The sequence below is a fragment of the Poecilia latipinna genome, unplaced genomic scaffold (genome assembly GCF_001443285.1).
Source record: "Poecilia latipinna isolate Pla-1442-1.1 unplaced genomic scaffold, P_latipinna-1.0 Scaffold1553, whole genome shotgun sequence".
Taxonomy (NCBI): domain Eukaryota; kingdom Metazoa; phylum Chordata; class Actinopteri; order Cyprinodontiformes; family Poeciliidae; genus Poecilia; species Poecilia latipinna.
Genome location: NW_015114169.1, coordinates 1 through 27,304, shown reverse-complemented (window position 1 = coordinate 27,304; position 27,304 = coordinate 1). Strand labels below are relative to the sequence as shown.

The 27,304-nt window shown below is 41.0% G+C and overlaps 1 protein-coding gene across 4 annotated transcripts in view; it reads left to right on the top strand.

The window, feature by feature from the left end:
• Window positions 1-27,031, top strand: part of LOC106963595 (electrogenic sodium bicarbonate cotransporter 1-like) — a 35,135-nt gene extending 8,104 nt beyond the window's left edge. The window contains exons 2-23 of one of the 4 annotated variants that reach the window (XM_015058605.1): window positions 345-421; window positions 2,588-2,764; window positions 10,734-10,866; window positions 11,836-11,996; window positions 12,077-12,256; window positions 12,504-12,602; window positions 13,119-13,195; window positions 14,683-14,840; window positions 14,940-15,027; window positions 16,439-16,593; window positions 17,194-17,319; window positions 17,791-17,965; window positions 18,874-19,007; window positions 20,352-20,614; window positions 20,878-20,930; window positions 21,051-21,236; window positions 21,818-21,931; window positions 23,092-23,253; window positions 24,834-25,012; window positions 25,303-25,375; window positions 25,847-25,915; window positions 26,780-27,031. In XM_015058605.1, the coding sequence (XP_014914091.1) occupies window positions 345-421; window positions 2,588-2,764; window positions 10,734-10,866; window positions 11,836-11,996; window positions 12,077-12,256; window positions 12,504-12,602; window positions 13,119-13,195; window positions 14,683-14,840; window positions 14,940-15,027; window positions 16,439-16,593; window positions 17,194-17,319; window positions 17,791-17,965; window positions 18,874-19,007; window positions 20,352-20,614; window positions 20,878-20,930; window positions 21,051-21,236; window positions 21,818-21,931; window positions 23,092-23,253; window positions 24,834-25,012; window positions 25,303-25,375; window positions 25,847-25,915; window positions 26,780-26,968 (3,028 nt within the window). In that variant the 3' untranslated portion in view covers window positions 26,969-27,031. The remainder of the gene's footprint in view (window positions 1-344; window positions 422-2,587; window positions 2,765-10,733; window positions 10,867-11,835; window positions 11,997-12,076; window positions 12,257-12,503; window positions 12,603-13,118; window positions 13,196-14,682; window positions 14,841-14,939; window positions 15,028-16,438; window positions 16,594-17,193; window positions 17,320-17,790; window positions 17,966-18,873; window positions 19,008-20,351; window positions 20,615-20,877; window positions 20,931-21,050; window positions 21,237-21,817; window positions 21,932-23,091; window positions 23,254-24,833; window positions 25,013-25,302; window positions 25,376-25,846; window positions 25,916-26,779) is intronic. The other 3 variants (XM_015058606.1, XM_015058608.1, XM_015058607.1) reach the window with 3 other exon arrangements.
• The last annotated feature ends 273 nt before the right edge of the window (window positions 27,032-27,304 follow it).

Here is a 27,304-nt window from a genome sequence, read left to right as displayed (position 1 = left end):
TACAGAGACACACCCCAATCAACCTGCTGATGGTTCTGAAAAGTACCGAGTCATGCACACTTGGCTAAACTTTCTAGATTTTTCTTTGTTAAATAAAAGGGGATTAATTATCTGCAACTGGTTTGGCAGATCAAATCCCAATTAAATGAGTATCGTTCATGACTGCAACATGACTTAAAAGTGGAGAAAGTTAGAAAAACTGCTCAACGAATGCTTTTTGAAATTTGATTTAGTTGAATAAACCTTTGGAAATAATGGCTGATTTACAGTGAAGAAACCCATTTCTAAAAAAATGTCCAATCTTTGGCATTTAATCACCAATGTTTTCCTTTTTTTTTGTCCAGCAGAATGGAAGATGAAGCAGTGCTGGACAGAGGAGCATCTTTTGTCAAGCATATCTGTGATGAAGAGGAAGTGGAAGGTAGGCGGAGTGCTGCTTTCTGACCCATTGTCCCGCTGGTTCAGACCTTAAAGCCTCGCTTGTCATGGCCTCTAGTGTTCGCACTGAGAAAAACGTGTCATCTTCCCACAAGTATCGACCCAGAAACTTGCATCAATGACGGATCTAATCCTTCTAAGATGACATTTTGCACACGACGGCCGTTCCAATCCTCCCATTGTCCGTCTGCTGAAGCCACAGAAGAATCCAGAGTCACCCACATGTATTTGCTGAGACATCCAACATGTTTACCCAACCGCCACTTAAAGGCTCACACAAAGCGAGAGGCACGTCGACGTTCTTGGCGCTTTGTCCCTCTGTTTGTCTGCTTTTAGCCTCTCCGCAATGGGAGTCCAGGGTTGGGTTTTTTTTAATCTCATCTCAGGTGCGCGTCGGTTTCTGCCATAATGCAGAAGATGTAATTAAAATCTGCGAGACATGCTTCAGGAATGCAGAGATTGAATAGGACAAAAAACCCCAAAAAAACAATAGAAACATGATTGTTTCACTCTGACTTAGTCAGCTGATCCCAGTATTTGTAAGAGTTTAACTCTCTTCTTCCCTCTAATTACTTCCTGGACGGGATAAACGATCATTTCCTGTACGAGCCTCTAATGTAGGGAGTAGTTGCTCTTATGACTGATGGCAAACTTGAACTCCCTGCTGATATTATTGGCTTGTGGATTAAAGGGGTACTTCATAGTTTTTCAAATATGGTTCTGTTAGAAGATTACCAGCTAAAGTCTTCCTTTCGGTATATAACCTTCCTGGTGTTTTTATTTAGTGTATATCCAGACCACTCAGGCAAGCTGACCAAATGTTAGTTTTTTTTATACATTTTTAAACTGTCACCATTATGCACTCAGGAAACGCAGATTGGAGACAGTGTGCCTGCGATTACCTTCCTGAGTGAAACGGATTCTAACAAATGAAATGCAAATGGTTTCCAGTGAGAATAACTTCCTCATAGAAAAAGGAGAGTATGTAAAATTTAATACTCAGATGAAATATCTGTAATGTTTTTTTTTTTACATCACTTTATTTTTATAAGCTACTTTGACTTGAAACACTTTACATTTTCTGATCGGAGTAAGTGTTTCACACAGGAAGATCACTGTTGGCGCACTGCTTGTTTTCTCCATTTCGCATGTAAATAATCATTAGCTACTCTGTAAATAACCATCCAATTCACATATGTTGATCATTTAAAGAGTCATCAAATAGTTCCCACATTAAGAGCTGTGATGTTTTTAAATTGGAGTTATTTTAAGATGGTAAAAGTCAGCTTTGACCTTTGCTCTTCTGGACCAGCGGTTAGCTTTAGCCTCCAGGACCAACTCATTTGGATTTATGCTAAATGAAGTCACTGAGGGAGCAGTCAGCATTATTATTCCTTCACCTCAGACTATTTGCAAAAATAGAAATATTTATGACTCTAAAAGATGTTGAAACATCCATAAATATCATGTTGGTTTACTGACATGAAAATAATTAATTTGGAGACTTAAACTCATTAAAAATTTCACTTATGATTTGCTGCTAACCGGAGAAAAGAGGCGAGAACATTTAACCTGCCTTACATGGACTTCCTGTTACTTTTGAGATCGATTTGAAAAAATCAATCAAGTCATGACATGTGCTACAAGTTTACTGAAGATTCGTTAAAACAGCTGCAGAAGGATTAAAAAAAAGCATCTTTTGTTAATTACGCCTCTGCCAACTTGCATTAACAAAGTTAACATTATTAACGTAAGATTTACGGCATTCCTTCTTACCCCATTAGTAGTTATTTTTATTTAACAGTTAAAATATTTTCATTCTAATTTTGATCAGTGAAGGTGTTTGCATTGCCTTGTTTAATTTCATTGCCTATTTTACTTTCCTGTATTTGGACAATCAGATTTTCAGCCATTGTTATGTAAAGCCTTTTGAGATGCAGCAACACTTTCGACAGAACCACACTTTAAAAATTCTGAACTATACCTTTAAATCTATCCCTAAGACGAGGATATATCCTATACAAAACCAGATTACTTGGGTCTCCATTGTTTTGTTTTTTCCTTTTGTTATTAAAATAATGCCTCCTCATCTATGAATATATCAGATCTTGATCTGTGCTCCTGGTGTGTTTCCGTTGTGCCGTCACAGGCCACCACACCGTGTACATCGGTGTGCACGTTCCCAAGAGCTACCACCGCAGGAGACGCCACAGACGCAAGTCCAACCACAAGGAGAAGCGGGAACGTGTCGAGCAGATTGTGGGAGCGTACAAGTCCGACGCGGAGAACGTCGACGACTCCTGCACGAGCATCCTGAAGCCCCTCAGTGAGTACATCTCGAATTGACTCTCAGATCTGATTAAAAAAAAAAAAAAAAAAAAACGTTCTATGTACGCCGACGCCTTCACTTCATAATCTACTCAGGAGGTTTTGGATACATTTCAACATTTCACCGCAAATCGTCGTCAAGTGTTTCTGCTGCTAGGGAAGCCGAACAAAGCCGATCGAGCATGGGAATAGGAGTGGGAAGACGGCACAGGCTAATCTTAAAATGACACCCGACTGGCCTAATGTGTGTAAAGTTAACACAAAGAGAGGTATTCTCTTACACCTGGGCGCTTAACCACTGCGCTGTGCTCTTTGGGGTTTTGTGGGAAAGGATTTAAAACCTAAGTACATGGAGGCAATTAAGTAGTTGGCCAGAAGCTGGAGAGGAAAGTCAGAGAATTACAGATGTCACCCAAAATGGATGAGGAGAAACTACAACACTACAGAAGTTAAGGACAATGTGAAACGTCCGTTATCGTTTCTCCTGCTGCTGAGAGAAAACACGCAGGATGTTTCGTCATGTTTCGATTCTTAGGAAAATCACTTTTTGGCCCAGTCTACTTCACATTGTTTAGTCATAAACACCGACATTAACAAGAGATGGCCTGCATACCTTATTTGTTGTTTTTTTTGGGGGTTCTTTTGTGAATTCTGGATGAGTCAGAGTTTTATTCCCGGAGTAATTTTTGGAGGTTGACACTCTTTGGAAGTTTTACAACCGTTTCATGTTTTCTCCATTCATCAAAAATTGATTTTTAAAGCCCCTAGTGTCTTAGAAATAGCTTTGTAACCCCTTTTCCAGACTAATGGGTGTCCGTTGATTTATTTCTCATCTTTACTTAAATTTTTGTAGATGATGGGGTTTTGACGAGGCTATTTTAGCTTACTTCATGTTGTCAGTGAGGCGCTATTCCTTGACTAATCACAATTGTCAGTGACTAGAAAAATCAGACCAAAAGATGATTAGTGACTATTACTTTATGATTTATTAATTTGTTCAAATAGGTTTTTTTTTCTTAATAAAATGATTTTTTTTTAACAGCCTTGTGTGTTCACTCTCGTTATAATTTCTTGATCTTAAGATTAGTTTGATCTGAAACATTTAAGTGCAACAAAAATGACAAAAACAGGATATATCTGTAAGGAAGAAAGAAATATATATTTTTGTTTGTGATGTATAAAACCTGCTATGGAACAAAATAAAAATTTTAATGAGCTTCACTGGTGGGAACGATCCAGCAACCTTCGAGTCAACATTATAATTTGGCATCAGTGTAGACTAAAAGATCCACTTACTGTAATTGTACAGGGGGGTTATCTTAACCCCAAGAGGTTTGCCCCAAAACATTTAAACTGCAAGCCGTATAATTATCACTCGCAGTGCTGGAATTTACCTAAAATATCTTGTAGGAATCTGTTTGAGGTGATCGTTAAGGTATTAAAATGAAGAGCCAGAGAAAAAGGTAAATCTCCCAACTGAACAGGGAATGTAGGGAAAAATGTCATAATACTTGAAAGTATGTGGGGAAGTAAACTGGTGATTAGAATGATGGTTTAAGTTCAGATGGGTTTGGATGATCTCTGTGATGAAATAACGATCAAATTAAATGGTATCGGAAAAGCTGAAACTAAGGATAAAACAATGTAGAGAAAAATAAGAGTGCATCAGAAAAATGAAGAGACTTGGTTTACAAACAGACTTAAACTGAAGAATTAGCAGAAAAAACCCGCCTCTTATTCTATGCTTTGCTTCGTAAAGATATCTTGGCTCTTGGATATTGAGAAATATTTGCTTTCTGGAGACGTGGACTCTTATTAGAGTTTTAAATGTTACCCAATTGCCAACATTTGTCCATGACGTAATCAAAACGCCGGTTAGATGCAAATGGCCTGGACCGTAAACAACCATCCTCCACTGCAGTGAGAGAAGTTAGGTGAACAAGGCAGCTGTTAATGATAATAAATGGACCGAAAAGCCTCTCTCAATTTCTCCGCTGCCGTTGCTAAAACTACAGGCAGACTATAGCGCAGAAAATCAACTTTATCCTTCACAACTTCTCCTTCTGTGTGTTGATTGGCCTGATAAATTCTACTGGACAAATCCAACTTAGTGGGAGAAAACTGATGGAGTACAGAGTGTAGATGAGAATCGAGCAGAATTGCATATTCCAGGCTACTAGTTACCATGTGCCTAGGGATTTTCTATGTGCTTTAAAGAAAAAACAGTGACAGAATGAAGCTAGCCTTTATTCTTACATGAAGATAAAACAGATTAAAGTGTATAAACATTCAGGTAAGATTTTACCTCTCTTTTAAACAGTTATCTTCATAAGACTGATGGGTGGTGCTGATTTGTTACCATGTCTAAACAGCTGAATATGTCCCTTTTGTAGGTAAGGGAGAATTGTAGCAGCCTGCAGCCAGCTGCTCTGCAGTAGACCTGGGAACATTACTCATACATCTGACACTTTCTCTGGCAAACTGTAGCAGCCTGAAATTTTAAATCCACGACAAACTTTGATATGAGTAACCAGCCCATGTTTACTCATAACCTGTCCACAGAACCCATATGGAAAAAATCCACAAAAAAAAAAAAAATAAATAAATTTCCTAAATGTACAGTTAGCATTCATTCCAGTAAGAGTTGATGGTGATTTTCCAAATGGTGCAAATGGATGAGCTAAATTCCTGCCCATGTTCTCAATAAAGAGGTTTCAGGGGCTCCAATGTCGGACGGTAGAAACAACTTCTCATTTGTTAACACCTGTACCAGCTGATGTAAAATAAGGCAATTTGCCCACTATGTCTTTTAAGAGTAACTTCTACATAGCAAGCTATCTGAAAACTAAAAAAAAAGGTCCAGAATTTACACTCAGAAATGTTTTTCCTGCGTTGTGTGGGATTACGAAGTGAAGCATCAGGACAGAAGGTCTGCAGGAATGTACAGCTGTTCTGCCTTCTCACAGTTGTTTTTTATCAATGTCAGCTGTTGCAGCCACATGATTGTTTCAGATCAAGTGAGTCTATTGAATATTGTGTGTAATGTTTGGACTGCAAATAAGGATGCATCTGAAATTCGTTGGGCTTCTTTGGCCAGAAGAACAAATATTTACTCTGTGCTCTTTTTTCCTTTTTGCAAAAATACAGAGAAGAATATGTTACTTTAAAACTGGTGGGAGGAGAGGGAAGACATCGGAAAGTTTCCCCCCCACGTTTTCCATTTCGTGCATTTGCGACATGAAGCCGTCGTCTCTCAGCCTCGACGCTGCAGACGTGCTCTTGGGTAATCCATTGTTGCTCCTCACGGTCTGGTGTCATGCAGCCTGTGTGCTTAGTCATCCGAAGATACCTTGATATGATAAGTGGCTTGGTTTCATTAATCTCCTTATCTTCATGTCTCAAGCCCAATTTAATTACTCTGAAAATCATTTGAATTTTAACACATGAGCCGGAGAATGCGCCCCTGACTGCCATGAGCGCCCTTAAAAACCCCTTAATTTTAACATTTTAGTAAAAGTGCATGGAAATATAACAAAAACACATTTAATTTTTTTCCATTTTTTTGCTCGTTTAATGAAAAGTTATCATTTTTGGCCGATTTTGGACTTCTAGACAAAGAGTGTGAACACCACTGCTTTAGAGATCCACCTGGAGTTTTTTTTTTTTTTTTCCCAAAATCTTTAATCTTATGCTGATCGAACCAAAACATACGGCTTCAGTTAAAGTCTCTGTACTGTTCAGCAAACTCTGCACATTTGTGATAGTTGAACCGTTCAATAAATTAGAACATTATTAAAAAGTTCATTTATTTCAGTAACTAAATGTGATCAGGTAACTTGTTTTGTTGTTTTAGCCTTTTTTTTCTGTCAATAAGAATGATTTTCCACTTATGGCCACTTAGTCATTTTAGATTTGAATATTACATCATCTTAATGAGAAAGTATGTTTAATACCTGCTTAAAGGTTATTTACAATAAAACCCCATTTGTTTTGATATGCAAGGATAATCAGAATATATTTTCTGAATTACTGATGTAGATATGGGCAAATTGTTGTAGTCATTTAATTAAAAAAACCCAGCATAACAGGAAGTAATGCTTTATAACTTTATTCTGACTGACGGAAAGTTAATTAGAACTTAGAGAAATTGTTTTCAAAATAATTTTTGGGAGCTAATATTTCTAAAGAGCAACTATATCATAGAATGTATTATGTTATAGTAATTTTGGTAGGGCAACAAGAAAATATTTTATTTTAAGGCATTATTTATTTATTCATTCATTTTTTTTGTACATCTTTACCAGTGTTGCCAAAAAGGGTCTACGTCTGAGCCGACAAAATGAGTGTGTAATGTCTGAATGTAGTTTAAATCTTTAAAATTAAGTTTGGTCATGGACAAAAACGTAAGTCTGTGGGAAGCTATTTCATTTAGCAATTAAGCTTATAAGGCCTTTACAGCTGCTCTGTATAACTCAGTAAATAACACTATGAATCTAAATGGTTTCTTGTTACCTTAGAATCAGTTCAGTCCACTTATAGAGGCCTAGTTAATTATATAGTTATTAGGTAATACACAGATTAAATACAAAATAAAACATGATGAACCCTCCTGCTTTTTCCACGTTGGTAATTGCAACAGAAAGCCCAGACTAACGCTGGTTGTTCATTCATCGACTCGGTGTTGGGCTGTAAAACAGCAGGCAGCGAGAAACAAGTGCAACCAAACGTGAGCAGCGAAGAGCGACTGCAACGGAACATTAAATTCCTCCCAAACACACTCATCCATTCGCAGACTCCCACCTTCTTGTTGGAGTGTATCTCGGTAGGAAGCGTAAACAGTCTCGTAAGGTTGAGTGAGAGGACGGGCTCGTGTGTATGAAGAGCCACTGCCGGATTAAACATTTTTCCACTGTGGAGCCGTGAGCAACCCTGGTGACCCCATGGAAAATATTTGATGTTGGCTTTGGCTGTTTTGCCCTGTCCTGTCATGCCGTACGTAAGCTACGCCTCTTCCACTTTCTCAGGAGAAATAATCAGAAACTGGCTGTAATAAATACAGATTGGACCATTGCTCTCAGATGACTTATGCAGGATGTGTTAGAGTGAGGCACCATCGGATTAGATATGTGGGTAGCATTTCGTGCCGAACACGCAGTCCCGACTGAAAACACAAACACTTGCAGACAGTGCATACACAGCCGCCTTCCACTTCATAGATTTCCTGCTGTTTTGACCTTTATCTAAATCCCTGTAATCCTGTTGATTCATCCCACCACTTGTAAGCTGTTTCCAACCACAACTAAAGGTCTGGCTTTCGCTGAGCACCGGTTGTGGGCGACCTGAGACGTGCTTGGTGATTTGGTGCCCCGTGAGGTGGCGAGCAGTCCTGACGCTGGAGATGTCCCAGGGACGTCTTTGGTCAGATCGAGATGTTTCACACAGGGGTAATACCCTATAAGTCAATCTCCCTTGCACTTATCTTGACCTTACTGTAGCTTAATGTTAGATTGTACGAGTTTAAAAACGACTGTCCTAAATTAAGGTGACGGAGCGCTATTTCAGGATTAGAAGGTTACAAGCCATGGTACGTCGTCAAAGTAGACTGCTGACTTGTACTGTGTACAAAAAGAGCTTTAAAAATAGACTCCTATGCCTTGCTACTTAACACGGTTGCACAACTTTCCTGGTAGTGTTAACATGAGTTATTTCCTATTATACAATGGAAAACTCTCTGTATGTAGGATGCAAGACAAAGGGAATTATTGGTTTTAGAGTATGCCTGAGCTTAATTCAAAGAAGAGCAAGAAGATAAATAAATGCTAATGCATGCCACTAAACTTGATGATTTCCTGTTTAAGATTTCACTTTTCTCAGAAGGGAAGGGGAACGTTTTCCTCCTATGGGTGTGCTGCCAGAGTTTTCCCATCAAGCATCAATGGCTCTTTTCATACCAAACTCCGGATACAGAGTGTGTATCTAGCCTCTCTTGTAGATAACCAGAACATTACATTGTAACGATGAGAGTGAGACAGGGTTTCCTTTTTCCAGAAATACTCAACCAGTATCGTTGCATTTCCTAGGGTGTTCCTTACATGTGCTGGTACCCCCCAAAGGCCTCAGGAGCTGGTGTTTGGTTTGTAGGAGCTATGACATCACCCCGGTGAAATTTCTGAACACTTAACTCGTGCAGAATTCCTGCAGCTGTACGATGCACGTACCACCCGTCTAGAACGCCCCACCCCCACCGCCCAAGTCAAAGGCCAGATTCAAACCTGCCCTTTGACTTTAGCATTCCATGGCTCGCCGTTTCTTCCTTTCGAGACATTCCTTGTTGGATTTGCAATTGTGCTTTGGGAGGAGTATATGACTTAATGCTTCACCTCCAGTGCAAGCATTAAGCATTAAGCGTTTGTTCAGGGGAACAAACGCTTTCCCCTGAACAGTCCTGCTGCATGAGGCTATATTTTTAGTACTTAACAACCAGGTGCTAAGTACCTGGGGTATTAAAGAAATCTCAAATTGTAATGTTTCCACTGCCGTGGTTCATGGTTAGAGGTTTCTCTTGTGCAGAAATGATCAGAAGATGAATTGATCGGTTTGGTTTGTCTGTCGAAAGTATTTTTTCACCATAAATGTCTTTTCCCATACAAAGCTATGCAGATCCAGTTTTTTCTATATTTTTTATAAACACTTCAACATAATATTCAAGTGTATGGCAACTTGCTTATCCTTTTTTTTTTTTTTTTTTTTTTTGGGGTTTTTTAATTTTTGCATTTGCTTGTTCTTTTAATCTTTTACAGTATGAATATGCCAACCCTTTCAGTTCTTGATTAAACCTTTGTTTCTTTTGCCAAGGTTTTAAGGTGGCACAATGTTTTTTTTTGTTTTTTTAATAAAAACTCTGTTATACCACATAATGAGTAAATGTAGGAAACTGCAGGTTTTGTGTGACATGCAACTTAGGTTTTCCTTCCTGGGAAAAAGAAAATGATGAACAATATCCAACCTGTACGTTTTTGTCAAGTTCTCGTTTGTTGATGAACATTTCAGCTAATTCCAATTTCATTTTAAGAACTATAAAATCAATGTTTAAAAATGCTTCTGAGCCTTCCTGCTGTAAAACATCTTTAATTGTTACCTTTGTTAGTATGAGACCCAATGAATCTCACACTGCCGAGAAAGCAGTTATCATGTCTATAGTAGCAATTAGCTCAGCTAGCGTTTCTAAAACAACTGTCTGTGTGTATTCTCACTCTGAGGCTAAAGATCCTTCCTGAAATGTGAGATTTAAAGGGAAGGATTGAAATAGAGAAACTTTTCTGTGCTCCGTTCTGCCTTACTGTAACCTGTTGAACGTTTCCTCTGTGACGCGTGTTGTCATCCAATATCTTGGTATTTCAAGCATTTCTGTGTATGGAAGAAGATATCTAGATATTGTCACTTAGGTTTTGTGACATAACAGACAATTAGATTTTAATAACTCTTTTATAAAAGAAAAAAAACTTTTCTTTTTAGATTTTTCACCCTGAGAGTAAAGGACAAATTGGCTACTGTAAAATAACCAATCTCCACATGTAATGATACCTTTGAATTCAGATTTAATATGCACTTGTGAAATGTTTTGAAAGTTGCACGAATTAACTCTTTATTTGCACTTCTTACAGTTTATAGCTCACTAACCCAGTGGCCAACATAGCATTGTACCATCTTCATATCTTAGCATGGTCCTTTACTCTTTGAATGCAGACGTTTGGGACTAACATGTTGTTTTTGTTTTGCCAACTTCAGATAAAATTGTCCCACAGCAATTAACAAAACCTGATTTTTCAAACTATTATTTTTTAACACATTCAACATGTGTGTGACGACATTCCTCAATTCAAGCTTTGTTTTGCAAGACAGCGCAGGTACGAAACATGCTTTACTTGATTTTGAGAGTCCTAACCTCGCAACTCTTCCCTGTGTAGTTTCTCCAGCTGAGAGGATTCGGTTCATTCTGGGAGAGGAGGATGACGGCCCGCCGCCCCCGCAGCTCTTCACAGAGCTGGACGAGCTCCTGTCCGTGGACGGCCAGGAGCTGGAATGGAAAGAAACGGCCAGGTGAGCCACTCGGCTGCCGGCCCCTCGGCCCAACTCCTCACTGCTCTTCAATGGGCAGAGTTGGGAGAAATTTCCTGCTTCACAGTCCTGAATGTGGAACACAATCCCAACATGTTTTATGATGGTGTAAGGAAATAGGTTGCACTCCAGTGAACTCCCAGTATGTTCTTATCTGATCGCGTTTTGCGCTACCTGCCCTGTGAGACCAGGAAAGGGCTCAAACTCCCACATGATCCCAACAGGATTTACTTTGGCACAGGCCCAACCTTTAAACTCTGTAACTACGTTTCCACGGCTTGTTTTTCAATGAGATACAGGCATCAGTTCGAGCTATTTCTAAAGAAAAGCGTGTTTCTGTAACGTTGACGCACGTAGTCAATGTTACAAGGCCGGAGAAATTTCCAAGGTGATAACAGATGCTCCTTACAAGTTAAAATTCGTTCCTATTTAAGGAAGCAAGGGTCAAATGGGAGTGTCTGCAGATGAACTCCTACAAGTGAATGGTGTCTCCTCTTTAGGCAAGACGGCAGGTCGCAGACATGTGGACGACGGCCAAAGGGATACTCTATCCCGAGAGGAAACCCCATCCTCTGGCCTCATGTGAATAGTTCTTTGTACCAGTGACATGTGATGCGTTATTATTAAAAAAAGAATCCTTGTCCCGGGGTTGTACCCTGAGGACAAGCTTAGCCAAGGTGCCAACGAAGTCTCGTTTCACCAAATGATCAGTGTGTGTGGTCTGAGCACCACCGAACACTGGCTTCATCCCTCTGGTACCTTTCTCCTTTTTTTTTTTACAGCCACTGATTTAAGTTTTTACCTGCAGGCTTTTGTTTACCATTTGGAGTGTGACCAATTCAAAAACAGGAGCTGTAGCAAAGACAAACACGCTCTGTGCCTTTTTGGGTGTTGTCCAAGCAACTCTTGACATTGTCCCTTGCCTCTTTGTCTTCATCGTGCTTCATCTAGGTGGATTAAGTTTGAGGAGAAGGTGGAGAAAGGTGGAGAGCGTTGGAGCAAGCCTCATGTCGCCACGCTGTCCTTACACAGCTTGATGGAGCTCAAAGCGTACATCGAGAAGGGGACAATCCTGCTAGACATGGAGGCGTCCACACTGCCACAAGTTGTCGGTCGGTGGAGTCGACGCACAAAAAAAATCCACTGTTTTGCGGACGTCGCTGTCCTAATCCTTCACGTCTCCATTTTACAGAGATGATCACCGACAGCCAGATTGAGACCGGTCAGCTGAAGGCAGACCTAAAGGAGAAGGTGGTGTACACGCTGTTACGAAAGCATCGCCACCAGACCAAGAAGTCCAACCTGCGCTCTCTTGCCGACATCGGCAAGAGCGTTTCCAGCGCAAGCCGGCTGTTTTCAAATCAGGAAAATGGTAATACCGATTTTCCTGGATTTTAGTTGTTGTCAATTTCAGCATTTCTTCCATTTATAGCCAAGTTTCTCCAAACACTAACCACCTTTTCTACACTAATAGTTTTCTGATCCAATCTCTTTTCCTTCTTTTCTTCTTCCCCGCCCTTCCAAACTCTTTCTTCTTTCCCTTTTTTCCTGCCTTTCTTCCCCTCTCTCTTGATCTTCCCGGGGTCTGTGCTGTCTTCCTGCGTCCGGGGTGGGGACAGCACCGCGCTCCTCCTTCGATCACTCTGTGCCTTGTTTAATACCACAAGACGCGACGGAGTCATGCGAGGTCATGAGGAGCGCCAGCATGGGATACCTCTGTAAGTGAGGTCACAGCCCGCCAGCTGAGAAGCAGCACATGAGTGAAAACACGGGACAGAGCAGAGCCTCACTGACATTTACATTTAGACGCGTAGACTGACTCGAATGTGGACGCACTCTTACTAGAATGTACTAGAATATTTGTTGGGCAACAGAGATCGTTATCGTCTCTGTTTTCTGCCAATAACGGCGAAGGAGTAAAATTCCAAAGTTTACACTCTCTCTCTATTTGCCAATAGTTGCTTAAGCAGCATGTGTCTGCTGACGCCTACAAGCAGCAGCCCTGAGATGACCACACAGCCCAGCTCTCCTCGCTGACTGAACGGCCATCTGGCATTACTTGTTAAGCTTAAGCCTTGCCACATTTAGCTGATATTTCTGGCTCCTTCTGTATGCCCGACTCATGCTTTTCTTTACTCTTGCTCACCTCCCGTAAGGCAGAAAATGTCTAATTCACTGCGTCATCCTGTCTTTTTGATTCAAACAATGCATATATGTATACGGTCTATCTGCAGGTAGCCCTACCACGACCCACCGGAACCTCACCTCCAACAGCCTGAGCGATTTCTCTGATAAACCAGAAAAGGATCAGGTAATGTGAAAGCACCATCCACATCCACATGTATAGATTTTTACCATAACCAGGCGGTTGCACCAACAGTTACCTCTCCAGACTTTTTATTTAATTCTCTCTTTCCGTCCTCCTCAGGGTGTATAGTTGAAATATAAACACAATTCTTGATTTTTTTCCAATTAAATATTCCTCTGGCTGTAAATATGGGTAAATTGAGTCGAGTGACTCTTCTTTGTGTGTTGCCGTGTCGATAAACATGCGAATGAATTGCATGAATATTATGTTCTCTAGTGTTTCCTATTTTGAAGATTCAGATTGACTATTTCTGCCACCGCCATGGTTCAGGACGGAGTAGCTCTCTGTAAGTTGTTATCATAGTGACGGTGACGGATCCACAGCAGGAGATAAAAGCAGGGCAGATCCGGTTAAAATGTAACAACTTTTAATAACTCTTTGGATGTGCTCAACCATTTTGGCCTTAACTACGTCCTTTTTTATTTATCCTTATTTTAGCTCTTTAACTGTCGTCTAATTTATTCACCGATTTGATGTAATACTATTGTTTACTTCTTATTAGTCATTTGATGGCCTCAGCTTAAAAAAATTTGACCTGAATAAAGAGCAGCAGGCACATGATTCCTTGGATGTGGGAAGCGGACAGCGGCAAAGCGTTTCTATCACAACACTGCCTAATTAACCAAAACCTCTCAACCATCTGATGCTAGTGCACACACACACATACAGATTGTTTTATGCTCTTATTTTATTTTTTACACTTGAAACCAAAGTCAAACAGTTGAACCCTTAGTGTGCTAAGATACAGATATTTGTTTTACAGAACAACTCCATTGCTTATTGATGATTCTAAGCATTTTGCTTGCAACACAATTGCACCACGTTTTGCTCATTTCGCACAGTTTCCTGATTGGGGAGGCAGTAGAGGGTTGTTGTCCTGGAGTGCATTGCCCTACCTCGATGAACTGGTGTAACTCCTGGGTGCAGTTGGCGGTACTTTTCACGCGGGTTCTTTTTTTGTCAAAGTAAAAGTCAGAATGAGTGCCTTCAACTACGAGTTCGAGGCAAGACGAGACTTTGCACCATGTCTTTAATGTGCTGCAATCTATGGGTGTTTTTAGGATTGTAACAAATAGGATAACATGTGTATTTGTCCCCTTGTCAACTACAAAGTAAGACTAGTGTAGACTTTGGATATACGTGCTTGTCAGCTTTGTTTATTGGATGGCATAAAGTCCAGATGCGTTTTGCCACATAATTCAAGTAAAGGGCAGACACCACCGCTGTTCTACATGCTTAAAGGCAATAAAAGCAACACTACTTTCTTTGTCTTGTCGGCATGTTTTCATAATCTTAAAATGGATATTGGATGAATCCTATGTGCTTCATAAACCATCTTGCAAGCTAAGTATTGATCCTGAGGGTATTCTATGTTATTCCACTGCCTCACACATTCACTCTGTCTTCTCTCTCTCTGATTTGTTCCACAGCTGAAGAATAAGTTCATGAAAAAGTTGCCCCGCGATGCCGAGGCATCAAACGTGCTGGTCGGAGAGGTGGACTTCCTGGAAACCCCGTTTGTTGCTTTTGTCCGTCTGCAGCAGGCCGTTATGCTGGGAGCGCTTACTGAAGTCCCCGTGCCCACGAGGTACTCTGCTGTAAAAATCCTCCCGTGACCTACTGATGTCGCACGGAAACATGAATTAAACAAAACAAAACTAAATGAATACTTTCATGTCGTACCTAGATTTATGTTTGTACTGTTGGGACCTAAAGGAAAGTCCAAGTCTTACCGAGAGATCGGAAGAGCAATCGCTACCCTGATGTCCGATGAGGTAAGTCGATATTGAGAATATGTTTTTTCTTAAAAACTATGGAAGAGATGTCCAGATCAAGATATTTCTTGTCTGCCAATACTAATTTAGTCATTTAAGAATAGACATTTGGTAAATACTAAGACCCAGTTTAGTAATACGCCAAAGGTAAAATAAAAATCAGTGTTTGCTACATGCTCCATTTCACCACCTGGTTTGTATTAGTTTTCTCCTGGTGTCAAATTTAACTGATTCACCAATAATGTTCATAATCTGTACAGTCTGCTGTCATTAATAAATTCCCCTCTTGCTCCTGCCGCAGATGTTTCCATGCTAGGCTAACGGTTGTTTTATAGTGTCACGCTTTGATTGTCGTCTCGTATTTTAAAGCAGTTCCAGGTGATCGTTTGTGGAAAACGGTTTAAAAAGTTGGTTTCTTGCTTCGTAAAGTTTACCTTATTTTCGCTTCGTACGTCTTAAACTTTAACGACCAGAGTTTCCGCTGCTTTCTGTGCAACCTTCTGAACATGGAGCACGTGACGAACCACGGAAAGGCAGAAAGCCACAGCAGCCAGTAAAGCATCTCTCTGCCCCGTTAACGTTATTGTAAAGGCCGAACACTAGGTTTGTTTTGGAAAACTCAGATTTGTTGGATCAGTAAAATGATGCGGTTAGACTATCTGGCACCCTGGCAAGCAGTGCAAAGGAACAAACAGGTTGTGATTTTATAAAATTGGCCACGTAGCTCGTTTTCTACCAATAAGGAAACAGTCCTGCTGTCGGCCAACTTCTAGCTGAAATTATAAGCAAAACGATTGGAATAAAGCATTTCTTCAATCTTCCTGCTTGGTGTCTTTCGTACACCTGCCACAGTATTTGTCAGAAAGATCGACGCCTTCAGCATTTTTAATACTGGGAGCACGTGGCCTGCATTTTTCCCACAGGCCTCAGCTCTCCCGTTCACATGCTCTCTGTTGATATAGTAGTTTTAGGAAGAGTTTGCTCTGGGTTTCCTCAAGTTAAACTTTACCCCCTCAGCTCCCACCAGAACGGTGGTGTCGCAGGTTTATCAGACGTTTGAAGTATTTTTGACTCGCTGCCTGACGTGTTGTTTAGTGGTAGTACTATACACACTGGGAGGCTCGGTGGTGGCGTAAACCCGTATGTGTGTGCGCATTGGGAAACATCTGCATAGCGGTGATTTTTAGGTGCCATAAATTACAGTCAGTGACGTGCTGTACCCTTCGCTCAGGGAAAACAAAGCTATTAGGAAATACTTTTTTTCCACTCAGTTGTTGAAGTTGCAGATTTTATTTGTTTATTTATTTTTTCTGTTTGTTTCTGTTTCCAGGCACTGGATTGCAAAAAGAAAAAAGAAAAGCACACGTTCATTTCTTAAATGGTAATCGGTCGGTTTTTGTTTCAATCGAAGGTGTTTCACGACATCGCCTACAAAGCGAAAGGCAGGAAGGACCTGCTGGCTGGAATCGATGAGTTCCTGGACGAAGTGATCGTCCTTCCTCCTGGCGAGTGGGACCCCGACATCAGAATCGAGCCGCCCAAGTCCCTTCCCTCCTCAGACAAAAGGTCTGATCTGATCCGCATTATATTCCAAATTAAAGAAGCTGCCATTCATTTGATTAGCCGCCACGTGACACCTTTTGTTTTAGTTTTGGACGCCTAACTTTGTATTTTCAGATTTTACATTAGCGAATGGAAACATTTGGACGAAGCCTTTAAAGTAAACAAACCGACTCAGCTGTTTGACATGTTGCGTAATGCATACGTTCCCGTCAGAGGCCTCACATCAAACAAAACCAAATAAGACCATGTGGGCGTGTGATCCTCTGAGAGCAGAACATTTAATTAAATATCAAAAGTGAAGCAATCTATTTTGACGTGAATGCCTTAGGATCTTGAGTAATATTCATAAAATCTGTTGTGTTTCCACAAAATGGATCACTGCTTCAAAGTAAAAAAAATATGTCTGCCAGAAGTGAAGAAGAGAGTTTCTTTAATAAGTGCTGGTCGTGTTTTTCTAAGTGCTGGTTGTGAGACTTTGCCACACAACAAAAGACAAATTTATTTTTGCTACGCATCTTTACGCTAAACATTTATTGAATCGTAGGCTCTTTTTTTTTCTTCTTTAATCTGAAGACAATAAATTTTTTTTGTGTGCTTTTAAAGAAAGAACATGTACGCCGGAGGAGAGGCTCCTCAGATGAACGGGGACACCCCCCACGATACGGGACACGGAGGCGGAGGAGGAGGAGGAGGGCACCAAGTGGGAGAGGAGCTGCAGTGCACAAAAAAGTAATTCGAATTTTTCATACCATTGTGAAATCATTATAAGTGGCGAGACAAGTTCAAATGAGAACGACAGGAGCTGATACCTTAAAAAAAAAAGAAGCATGGTATGTTTTTGAATTTTCTTGTGGAAAGTTTTTGACAGATGAGTGTATTAGCATCATTTTTTATAATCCTGATTGTCTCCAATTGCTGTCAGGATGACACATGTCTGGTGTCAAATGAAAGTCTTTCAGCCTTTGTTCTCCAGTAAACTTTTCAGTCAGGAACAAGGAACTACAGAACAATGGACGCACTTCACAGCTGAATAACCTTATTGTGTTTCTTTTGTTCAGAACATTCCCCGTCTTATGAAACGGTGACAGAAACGTATCCAGGCCAATCTTTATCACACCTTGTGGACCTCCAATGTCTTTGATCAAACTGAGCTGTCATGTGAAGCTGAAAAACTCCAACGGCTCTCTCTGTCTTTTTAAGGTTTTGCGGCGGTCTTATCCTGGACGTGAAGCGAAAGCTGCCGTTTTTCGCCAGCGACTTTTACGACGCCCTCCACATTCAGTCTCTGTCTGCCATCCTGTTCATCTATCTGGGCACGGTCACCAACGCAATCACGTTCGGAGGCTTGCTCGGAGACGCTACAGACAACATGCAGGTAGCCTTACTCGTCAAAATGCCTTCGTTTGATTAAGGAAGCGGGGAGGACATGAGGACGATGTATAAAGTGCAGTACCTGGGTGGCCGGATGTTACCTGTTAACTTTAAGTCATTTAAACAATCCCAAGTTTTGACGCAGAGTCAATGGACGCTGACTTGGCATCGGCCGTCAGCTGAGCTCATCGTTCCGTCATCGCTGCTCATGTTAAACCAATTTTGTCTCTTCAGCTGCTAAGCCATGCTAATTTAAGGCTTAGAAGCTCAAAGTAAATCCATTTGCTGAACCAAACTGCGGATTCCTTTCAGGAATTTCTAACTTATCTATAATACCACGCAGGGTCGGCCGCTGTCATCCACATGCACCTGTTAGGTGACGGCCTGTCTGGCGGGAGCCGTACTTGCGTTGGCCTCTGCTGTGACGGACACATGCAGAGAGCATCGGCCGTGTGCGGGGGATTTGCCAGAGCTGTAAATAACCACAGATCCAGATTACTCAGCCATTGTAGCCACAGCATGGGTGTTAAATGAACCCCCCACCTTCAATCCTGGACTTCATCACTCTAACGCAATCCTGTTTTATAATGTGGGTAAAGAGGGAATCCCTGCCCTGGGATAGCCTTTCTTAGTCATTGCTTCAGAGCAATGACTGCTGTTCATTGTTCTTCTCAACATTATGTTGTAAACGAATAAACATTTAATGGGCCCACCCCAATTTATGCTATCTCCAAGAAAAACTAAAGTGTCATCTGCATAAGAACAAATTTAGCGTCGACTTGTGACGGTAAAGCTGTACAATACTTGTGATAAAATGTGTTTCTGGTACATTTATAGTCATAATTTGCTTCAATTCTTCTCTCTGTCACCTCGGTGAAAACAACCTTAACTTGTTTTTGATGTGCGCCGCAGGGAGTGTTGGAAAGTTTCCTCGGTACGGCGCTGTCAGGAGCAGTGTTCTGCCTGCTAGCAGGTCAGCCCCTGACTATCCTCAGTAGTACAGGCCCGGTGCTTGTGTTCGAAAGACTTCTCTTCAATTTCAGCAAGTGAGTACCTCCCAGTGAACCCTAGTCAGTCACAGGATTTCTCCTTTAACTGGATAGTCATCATGCAAACATGATGTTAGGAATAAAGACAAGAGGGAAATTGCATTGAGAATCCAGAGCAGCAGCTCTATGGTATATGAAACTATCAACACGTAGAGCACGGATGTTTCTTTCTTTTTTTTTTTTTTTTAGATTGCTGCAAGTGGGCCGATAGTTCCTGCTGTAAATCTCTTGGCACTTATAGATTGTTTGCAGAACGGTTTGACTGTTAGCTTCCTGTTCTGATTGATTAGACAAGAACAGCGTTAAACCTTCTTATTTAGAACACGATGTTGGGCACACTGCAAAAAAACAACAAAAAAACATAAATAAACACTGGTTCCTGTAATAACGCTGAACTCAGCAGCGTTATTACGATGAGTGATCTTTCCTCACGCGATGATAAAAAATTGTACGTACAGAATCATTTCACAATCACCAAAGGCTGTGCAATGCCGACGTGTCTCTCTTGGCTCTGCTTTAAGCCCCTCAGTCGGTCTTCTAGCATTACCAGACAACATGCTGACTCTGTTCCGTTATCAATAATTCACTCTCATTTATTTTTGTGCTGTGAGTGGAGAATGTTGTGGGTGTCTGTGCCCTGCAAGCGGTTCCAGCGTTGGTAGCAGCTGCTAGGCTGCACACAAGCGTTTCTTGCCCTGCGCCACAGATGCTAAATAGATAAAAGCGTGTGGTGCAGTTGCATGTGGAGCCCTTTAATTTAGGGTTTTGCTTTCTCCATCGAAGAGCTGTCATGGGCCTGGCACGACATTATCATAATAACATGGTACTTAACCATGAAGGTATTTACACAAATATAGTTAGCAAAAATGTTAATTACTTTTATTTAAAACAGAAAAGTAGCAGTTATTTCTACTGCTGCTTAAATAATATGACATCAGCTACAACAGGTGCATCTAAAATCTTTGACTTGGAAATAGATGTTATTAATAGAATAGATGTTATTAATAGAATAGATCTTAGTAATAGAATAGATCTTATTAATAAAATTGCGTCTGTCAAAAGCAGGACATTGAGGAAGGTTGGAGATTATTTCAAAACTTCTAAAGTTGTAACCCAAGCCCAAGAAGCTAACACTAGCTTGTTAGTCAGCTAACATTAGCTTGTCTGCTGCAGCTAATGCTGCGTGGAGTTTGCTTAAAAAGAATGTTGTATCACAAGAGCTTTAGTTTACTGAGTTTGTGTTAAAAATCTGAATTCTCAGAGGCGTAGCGGTCTCTTTAAGTTGCCACTTTCACTGAAACTACTTTGTTTTTTGTCTCCCCCCCCCTCATCCGCACTCAGAGACAATGGTTTCGACTACCTCGAGTTTCGGCTGTGGATCGGCCTGTGGTCTGGTTTGTTCTGCTTGGTGCTGGTTGCCACCGATGCAAGCTTCCTGGTGCAGTACTTCACACGCTTCACAGAGGAAGGCTTCTCTGCGCTTATCAGCTTCATCTTCATCTATGACGCATTCAAGAAGATGATAAAGCTGGCCCACCACAACCCCATCAACTCGGAGTTTGATCACAACCTCATCACTCAGTACGACTGCCGCTGCGTAGCGGGTGCGTATCCCGCAGCTTGACAGTCCAAACCCGGTCACCGTGGTGCTGATTGATGTTGCTGAATTTGTCATGGTGTCGGCACTTGTGTGTTATTTACACGTCTGCGTTGGAAATAACAAATGACACCCCTGCTGACTTTCCCATCCTCTACAACAGATTTAAACTGACAAAGAGCGATTCAGCCGACATCAAAAGCATTCCCGCTTCACTGATTAGATATCATTGTTCCTTTTTTCTTTTTTTTCTTTTTTTTTTCCTTCTAGGTAATTCATCAACACTCCTTGATACTTCTGCCTGGACAAACCGTACCGATCTGGTATGTGGTGTCCTTGTCCTCTAAAAACACAAAATTGAACGGTGTTAACAGCCTGGATTCAGGGATCGGTTTTTCAAACTTTTTCTCACCCAACTCTTTGTTTACTCCCGGCCTCTCCAGCAGGAGAACGCCACCTGGGCGTCCCTGACCCAGCATCAGTGTAAGGAGTTCGGAGGGCTGCTGGTCGGAAAGGCCTGTGACTATGTACCTGACATTACCCTGATGTCCTTCATCCTGTTCCTTGGGACCTACACCTGCTCCATGGCTCTGAAGAAGTTCAAGACGAGTAGATTCTTCCCCACAACAGTGAGTGATGAACAATAGCTCATCTTTGACTGAGCTAAAGAACGGGCAAAGCTTTCGGTCTGTAATTCTGCAAACTGGTAGAGATACAGAAGAATTTCAGCTGTATTGGCAGCTAAAGGCTCTGCAGACTATCGACTCTAGGGGGTGCTATACCACTGGAAGCTGTGCTTCTGACATTTTTGATTGTACAACACCAGGCCCAAAATCGGGGTGTCTCTGAACCTTCAGAGACGCATAAAGACAGTTACAAAGTCGGCCTTCTATCACCTGAAGAACATTTCTAGGATCAAAGGACGAAAGTCCAAGCAAGATCTAGAAACTTATCCGTGTGTTTGTCTTTTGTCTACGCTGCATCCCCAGAAGCAAACATGGAGAAGCAGCATTCAGCTTTTATGCACCACAAATCCACAACAAACTTTCAGAAAACTGCAAAGATGCCAAAACACCTAGTTCTTTTTTTAAATCGAGACCAAAACCCAGTGGTTTAGAGTTATCTTTGATTAGTAATAGGTGGAACATTTTCAGCTATTTTTTTCCCCTTAAAATAAACTCTCTAACCTTCAGTGATGTCCCCTGTCCAGGTGAGGAAGCTCATCAGTGACTTTGCCATCATCTTGACCATTCTTCTCTTCTGTGGCATTGACGCCTTGGTCGGTGTGGACACTCCGAAGCTCATAGTGCCTAGTGAATTTAAGGTAATCGCTACACATTTCATATACACATAGATGCATGGTTTTCAATGTGGGCTTGACACCTTGGTGCTGGATATGCTTTAGACCAGGGTTGTCCAAACATTTTGACACACGGGCCAAAATCGTCGACTCAAAACGACTTGAAGGCCAAAAAATATTCTTATCAACTCAACAATAAACTAAGCATGTGATTTTTTTTAGTTAAACAAATAAAGTAGTCAGATTTGTTGTTGGGAAGGGGTGTGCATATTATTATTGCTACGAAAAAAGTTGTTTTGCAAATTGTCTAGGTATCAACTGGAAAAACTATAACCTTTAGTCATTTCTGAGCCATAAAATCAATATGCAGTTTATTTGAAAACTCTTGCTGTTTTAATCCATGTTAAATACATTAATTAGAAGCAGATTTGGATGCATCAAACTCAGCTTTTGAGTAAAAATGAATGGATGTGGTGCTTGCTTGCAAGAGAATGCAAAGAGCGTGGTCATTCAAAGACCAGTGATTGTTTTATTGCCAACATTTTTTTTTATTGTGAGAAAATCTGATAATTTTGCCCCAACTAAAAATGGAATAGTCTCCTTTTACATTCGACACCTGTGGTGGGTTGGCCAAACATGCCGTTCTTGAACTGAAGTCAGTTTGGGGGCCTCACACGGGCCCCCGGGACGCTGGACGCCCCCTCCACCTTAGACAAAGGCCGGTGCTGTGGTGAGCAGAGTGCTGTTTCCTTAGATTACACCGTTAATGATCCATGTTTCTGCAAGAAAGCCTCCCTAATTCCTTAAAGTCCCCTGCTCAATGTGCTCTTTGTAGTTTGCTCAGTTGGACACATATTACCTTGAAACTAAGACACAGGCATGCTTAGAAATTTCTGAGCTCAAATGTTGGACGGCTGGCTGGCAGGCCTCCCTTTCGGTGGAGGAGTGGGCAAAAGGTGATTACAGATGATGTGAGAACCGACGCTCTTCTCGTTGCGAGCACAGAGACGGCTTTCTTTGCCCGTATTAATGCGCAAGTAATCGAAACCTACGGAGAGTTTGGGTACCTGCTACCTTAATTTCATGCATCGGATGTTAGCCATGTTCTTGCATGTGGATTGTCCAGCAGAAGTATTGACCATTACAACTAATGCTTTTTTCCCCCTTTATTTTTCTTTATTCAGCCCACAAGTCCAGCACGGGGCTGGTTTATTCCTCCTTTTGGAGGAAACCCCTGGTGGGTGTACCTGGCAGCTGCACTTCCTGCCCTCTTGGTCACGATTCTGATCTTCATGGATCAGCAGATCACTGCAGTGATTGTGAACAGGAAAGAACACAAGCTAAAGGTAGGCAGTTCACCTGAACATTGTTAAATGTACGAAGAAGATCTTTATGTCTGTCGTACATCAGTAATCACATTTTGTTTTTAAGGAAAATTGAACATTTTGACCTTGTAAAGTACTCCAGTGACAAAAGGTTCATTTTTGAACCACCAACTTAAGAAATATTCTGGAGCTGTATATGATAACCACTTTTAAATTACATTGAGAAAAAGATGGTGAAGACAAAGAGCTCAGTAATAAATGAGGCGTTTAAGTACATGGGGGAGAAATGACTCTTTTTTTAAATTTAAGCTAGTTTTCATTCATTCACAAAGGTGGGTAGTGTAGAGAATAAAATCATTAAGTTCTGGCTCATTATAGTCTCTTGTGCTCCCTGATTCAATGATTCCATTCGTGGAAACAAAAGCCACACAGAGATGACAGTCAACGCTCCACGTCATACATTTTCAGAGTTTATTCTTACATTTAAAAGTGTAACATGACATCAACAACACAGACACTTCAAAGACGTCTTTGGAGAGTTGCAAAAGCAAATCTGGTTTGTTCCTCACGTGCACAAACTTTTATGGTAAAGACGTATTCTTCTCTTTAATTTATTCAAATAAGGCGTATCTTTGCTCATCCAACCAGGAGCCGTCTCGGACCCTCTTAAAAGTTAGAAACTCCCTACAATTTGTTTTCAAGATCGAACATCAGTTGTCCCTTTATCTAAACAAAGTGGAAGTGGAGCTTCTCCTCCATTGGCCTGAACTCATGTTGTTTTATGGCTCATCGCAGATCAGTGTGAAAGCTGGACCTTCTCCTGATTCTTTCCCACACAGACAAAAGGGCAGATCAAAAGATTCAGCAGGCAATCTGCTATAGCTACAGGTAACATAAACATTAGTCCAAAAACTATATTTAGGCTATGTCAATCAAGACATGTTGTTAAGTTTTAAAACTAGCATATTTTAAATGTATTTTCTTAACAGTATATACAATACAACACAAAAATATTCACAGCTGTTTAAGCTTTTTCCTTAAGTTATGTGAAAGGCCAACTCATTTAGTCAGTAGTGCCAGGCGTTTCACATTTTTACTCAAGTAAAAGTAAAAAGTAGTCCTCGGATTTAAAAAAAAAAAAAAAAAAAGTCTGGTTAAAAGGCAACTTGAGTACCGAGTAACTGATCAAAACTTCGATCACTTAATATTTAAAACAAATGACATCATTAGATAAACCAAAACCTAAAGTTATGTGGAAATGTTGGTATTTTAAAGACCAAAATGAAAATTCCTACAAATAACATAACTACAAAACAACCAAGTCCATCAAAAGAACAATTTTTTTCCCCCCAAAAAATTTTTTTTTCAATATAAAACACACAATGCAGGTGTGTGAATCTTTGGTTAAAATAAGCTTGTTTTGAATTCAACGAAGTCCCTCGTAGTGGGCCGAGTATCCAGAAATCTCTGTAGTAACAGTAGCGATCCTTCATTATTCAAGTAAAATTAAAAAATACATCATAGTAAAAACTTGCATCTACTCCAGTAGATGCAACCATCACAACCCTATCAAACCCGTTGTCTTCTCTGTTCGTGCTCAGAAAGGGGCCGGTTATCACCTGGACCTGTTCTGGGTGGCCATCCTGATGATTCTCTGCTCCTTCATGGGGTTGCCATGGTATGTAGCTGCTACCGTCATCTCCATCGCCCACATCGACTCTCTGAAAATGGAGACCCAGACCTCCGCCCCTGGAGAGCAGCCCAAGTTCCTGGGCGTCAGGTGAGTGGTTGCTTCATTTTTATATATTTCTTCTATCATATTTACGGCCCTTTTTTTTCACGTGTTTTCAAGTATTGGTGAGAAGTTCTGATCAGTTTCCATGACGTCGTCGTCGATCTCTATAGCTGACGACAGAAATTTCCATAACATCGTTTTTAATTAACTTTTACCTCCTTTTATGTGCTTAGAACCCATCATAAAGCTTCAGAAGTCAGAGTCCTTGCATGTGAAAACTTTCAGGCTTTACAAATGACGCTGATTTTCCTATTTCTTCCCCCCCCTCCATCCAGGGAACAAAGAGTCACTGGCATCTTTGTGTTCCTCCTGACAGGACTCTCCGTCTTCATGGCTCCTATCCTGAAGGTATTCCGTCCAGCTCCTAATTCCTCCATGGAAACGCGGATTACAGTCCGTCCCTTTTGGACGAGCTCTCGTCACTTGTCTTTATTTTTTAAAAATCATTTAAAATCTTCCGCTCATCCGATTAGAAGCCCCCGTACCTGAACTAATTCGATGTGAAATTCATCAGGACTTTAAGCTCCAGTTGGAGAAGAGTGTAGAGTTTCCATTCCCTCATTAAGCTGGGAAAGAACCTGAGCGGAGGCTGTTGTTGGAGCTGCTGCGCCCCCTGGTGGCCATTTATTTTCCAGGCGTGGAAAAGTAGTTTTCCCTCAAACTGTTGTCTAATCTGTTATCTGTGAGCTACTTTAAACTAGCTGGAGCTTTAACACACAAAACTATTCTATTTTCTTATTTATAATTTAACTTTAGCTGCTGATACTACATTCATCTGCATGTATAAAACGGATATCGTTTTTGCTTTGTTTTCTGCAGTTCATCCCGAAGCCTGTTCTCTATGGTGTGTTCCTCTATATGGGCGTGGCGTCTCTCAATGGTGTCCAGGTGAGTTGCTCCACTCTAACTAGCATTGGTACTTAGCTTATACTTTACAGTGCCTTTTTCATAGCCCTCTGTGCGTCTCACATTTGATGCCGCAATAATAAACTTCACAGTTGCTCGTTTTGTGCAGCAAACCATCAGGAAGTGGATAATTGTGAACATTTCTTTTTGTTACAAAAAGATGAATTGTCTAAGGAGGAAACTGTGCATTTAATTAAATACAAAATAAATTTGTGTGCCAGGATGGGCTGAACACAAATGCACAAATCCACACTTTTCAGAATATTGTTAGTATTTACAAAAACTCAAATCATTTTCTTTTCACAGTTATGCAAATACTCTGTTTTGGGCTGTCTCATACATTTCCCCGCCCTCCAAAAAGGTTTCCATTTACATTCAGTGTAGTTGCAACAGCAAAGAGGAGTTAATATTAGTATTGGTAGGCACTAGGTATTGTCATAGCAACAAATGTACATAACCTGAAGAGAGCCAAACTATTGAATGAGTAACTGTAACTATAAACCTTAATTGTATATTCTTGGCATATAAATACTGTTGTACCTTCAGTATCACCTGTTCTTGTGTAGATTCTGGTCCATCAGTGTTTAAATCACTGATCAAAAGTTGGGTATTCCTGCCAGAATTGAAACCAAACAGCTGAACAGAGATTCGTGACGGGCTGGCCCTCCTTTTGTAAAACGACAGGCTTGTTCTCTGTTGCTTTTTACTTCCAGTAAAACCAGTTAAGAACCAGTTCTCAGGCGCCAGCCTTTCTCTGAACGCTTTTGTGGAAAAAACCCCACAACAGAAGTACTGATTTCTTTTCATTTCACTTTTCTTCATCTTATTGTCTGAAAATCCCGACAGTTCATGGACCGTCTGCAGCTGCTCCTCATGCCAGCCAAGCACCAGCCGGACCTCATCTACCTGCGCCACGTCCCCCAGAGACGCATCCACCTCTTCACCTTCATCCAGGTCCTGTGCTTGGCTCTGCTCTGGATCCTCAAGTCCACCGTGGCCGCCATCATTTTCCCCGTCATGGTGAGGATCGCCTGACGTGTAGCCGAGTGAAAACTGAAGCGCAAAGGACAGGGCCAGACCGTGTGTCTGAAAAAACGTACCACGAGAAAAACGTCCGCTGGCATCGATTAAATGTCAATATCATTGATTGTTTATTATTTTTTGTTTTAAATATCTGAAATACTACCAAACTGGTAGCGTGACCTTTCCTGTTTTAGCCACGGTTTTCCATGCCATTGTACATTTTAAGCCGTTACGAGGCATGGTGGCGAAAACCGAAATTGTTGCCTTGCACATTACTCTGCAGGTTGTTGCTAGGTAACCAAAGAGTGAGTTAGTTGATGCCACCAATCTAATCATGAGAAGTTAAGC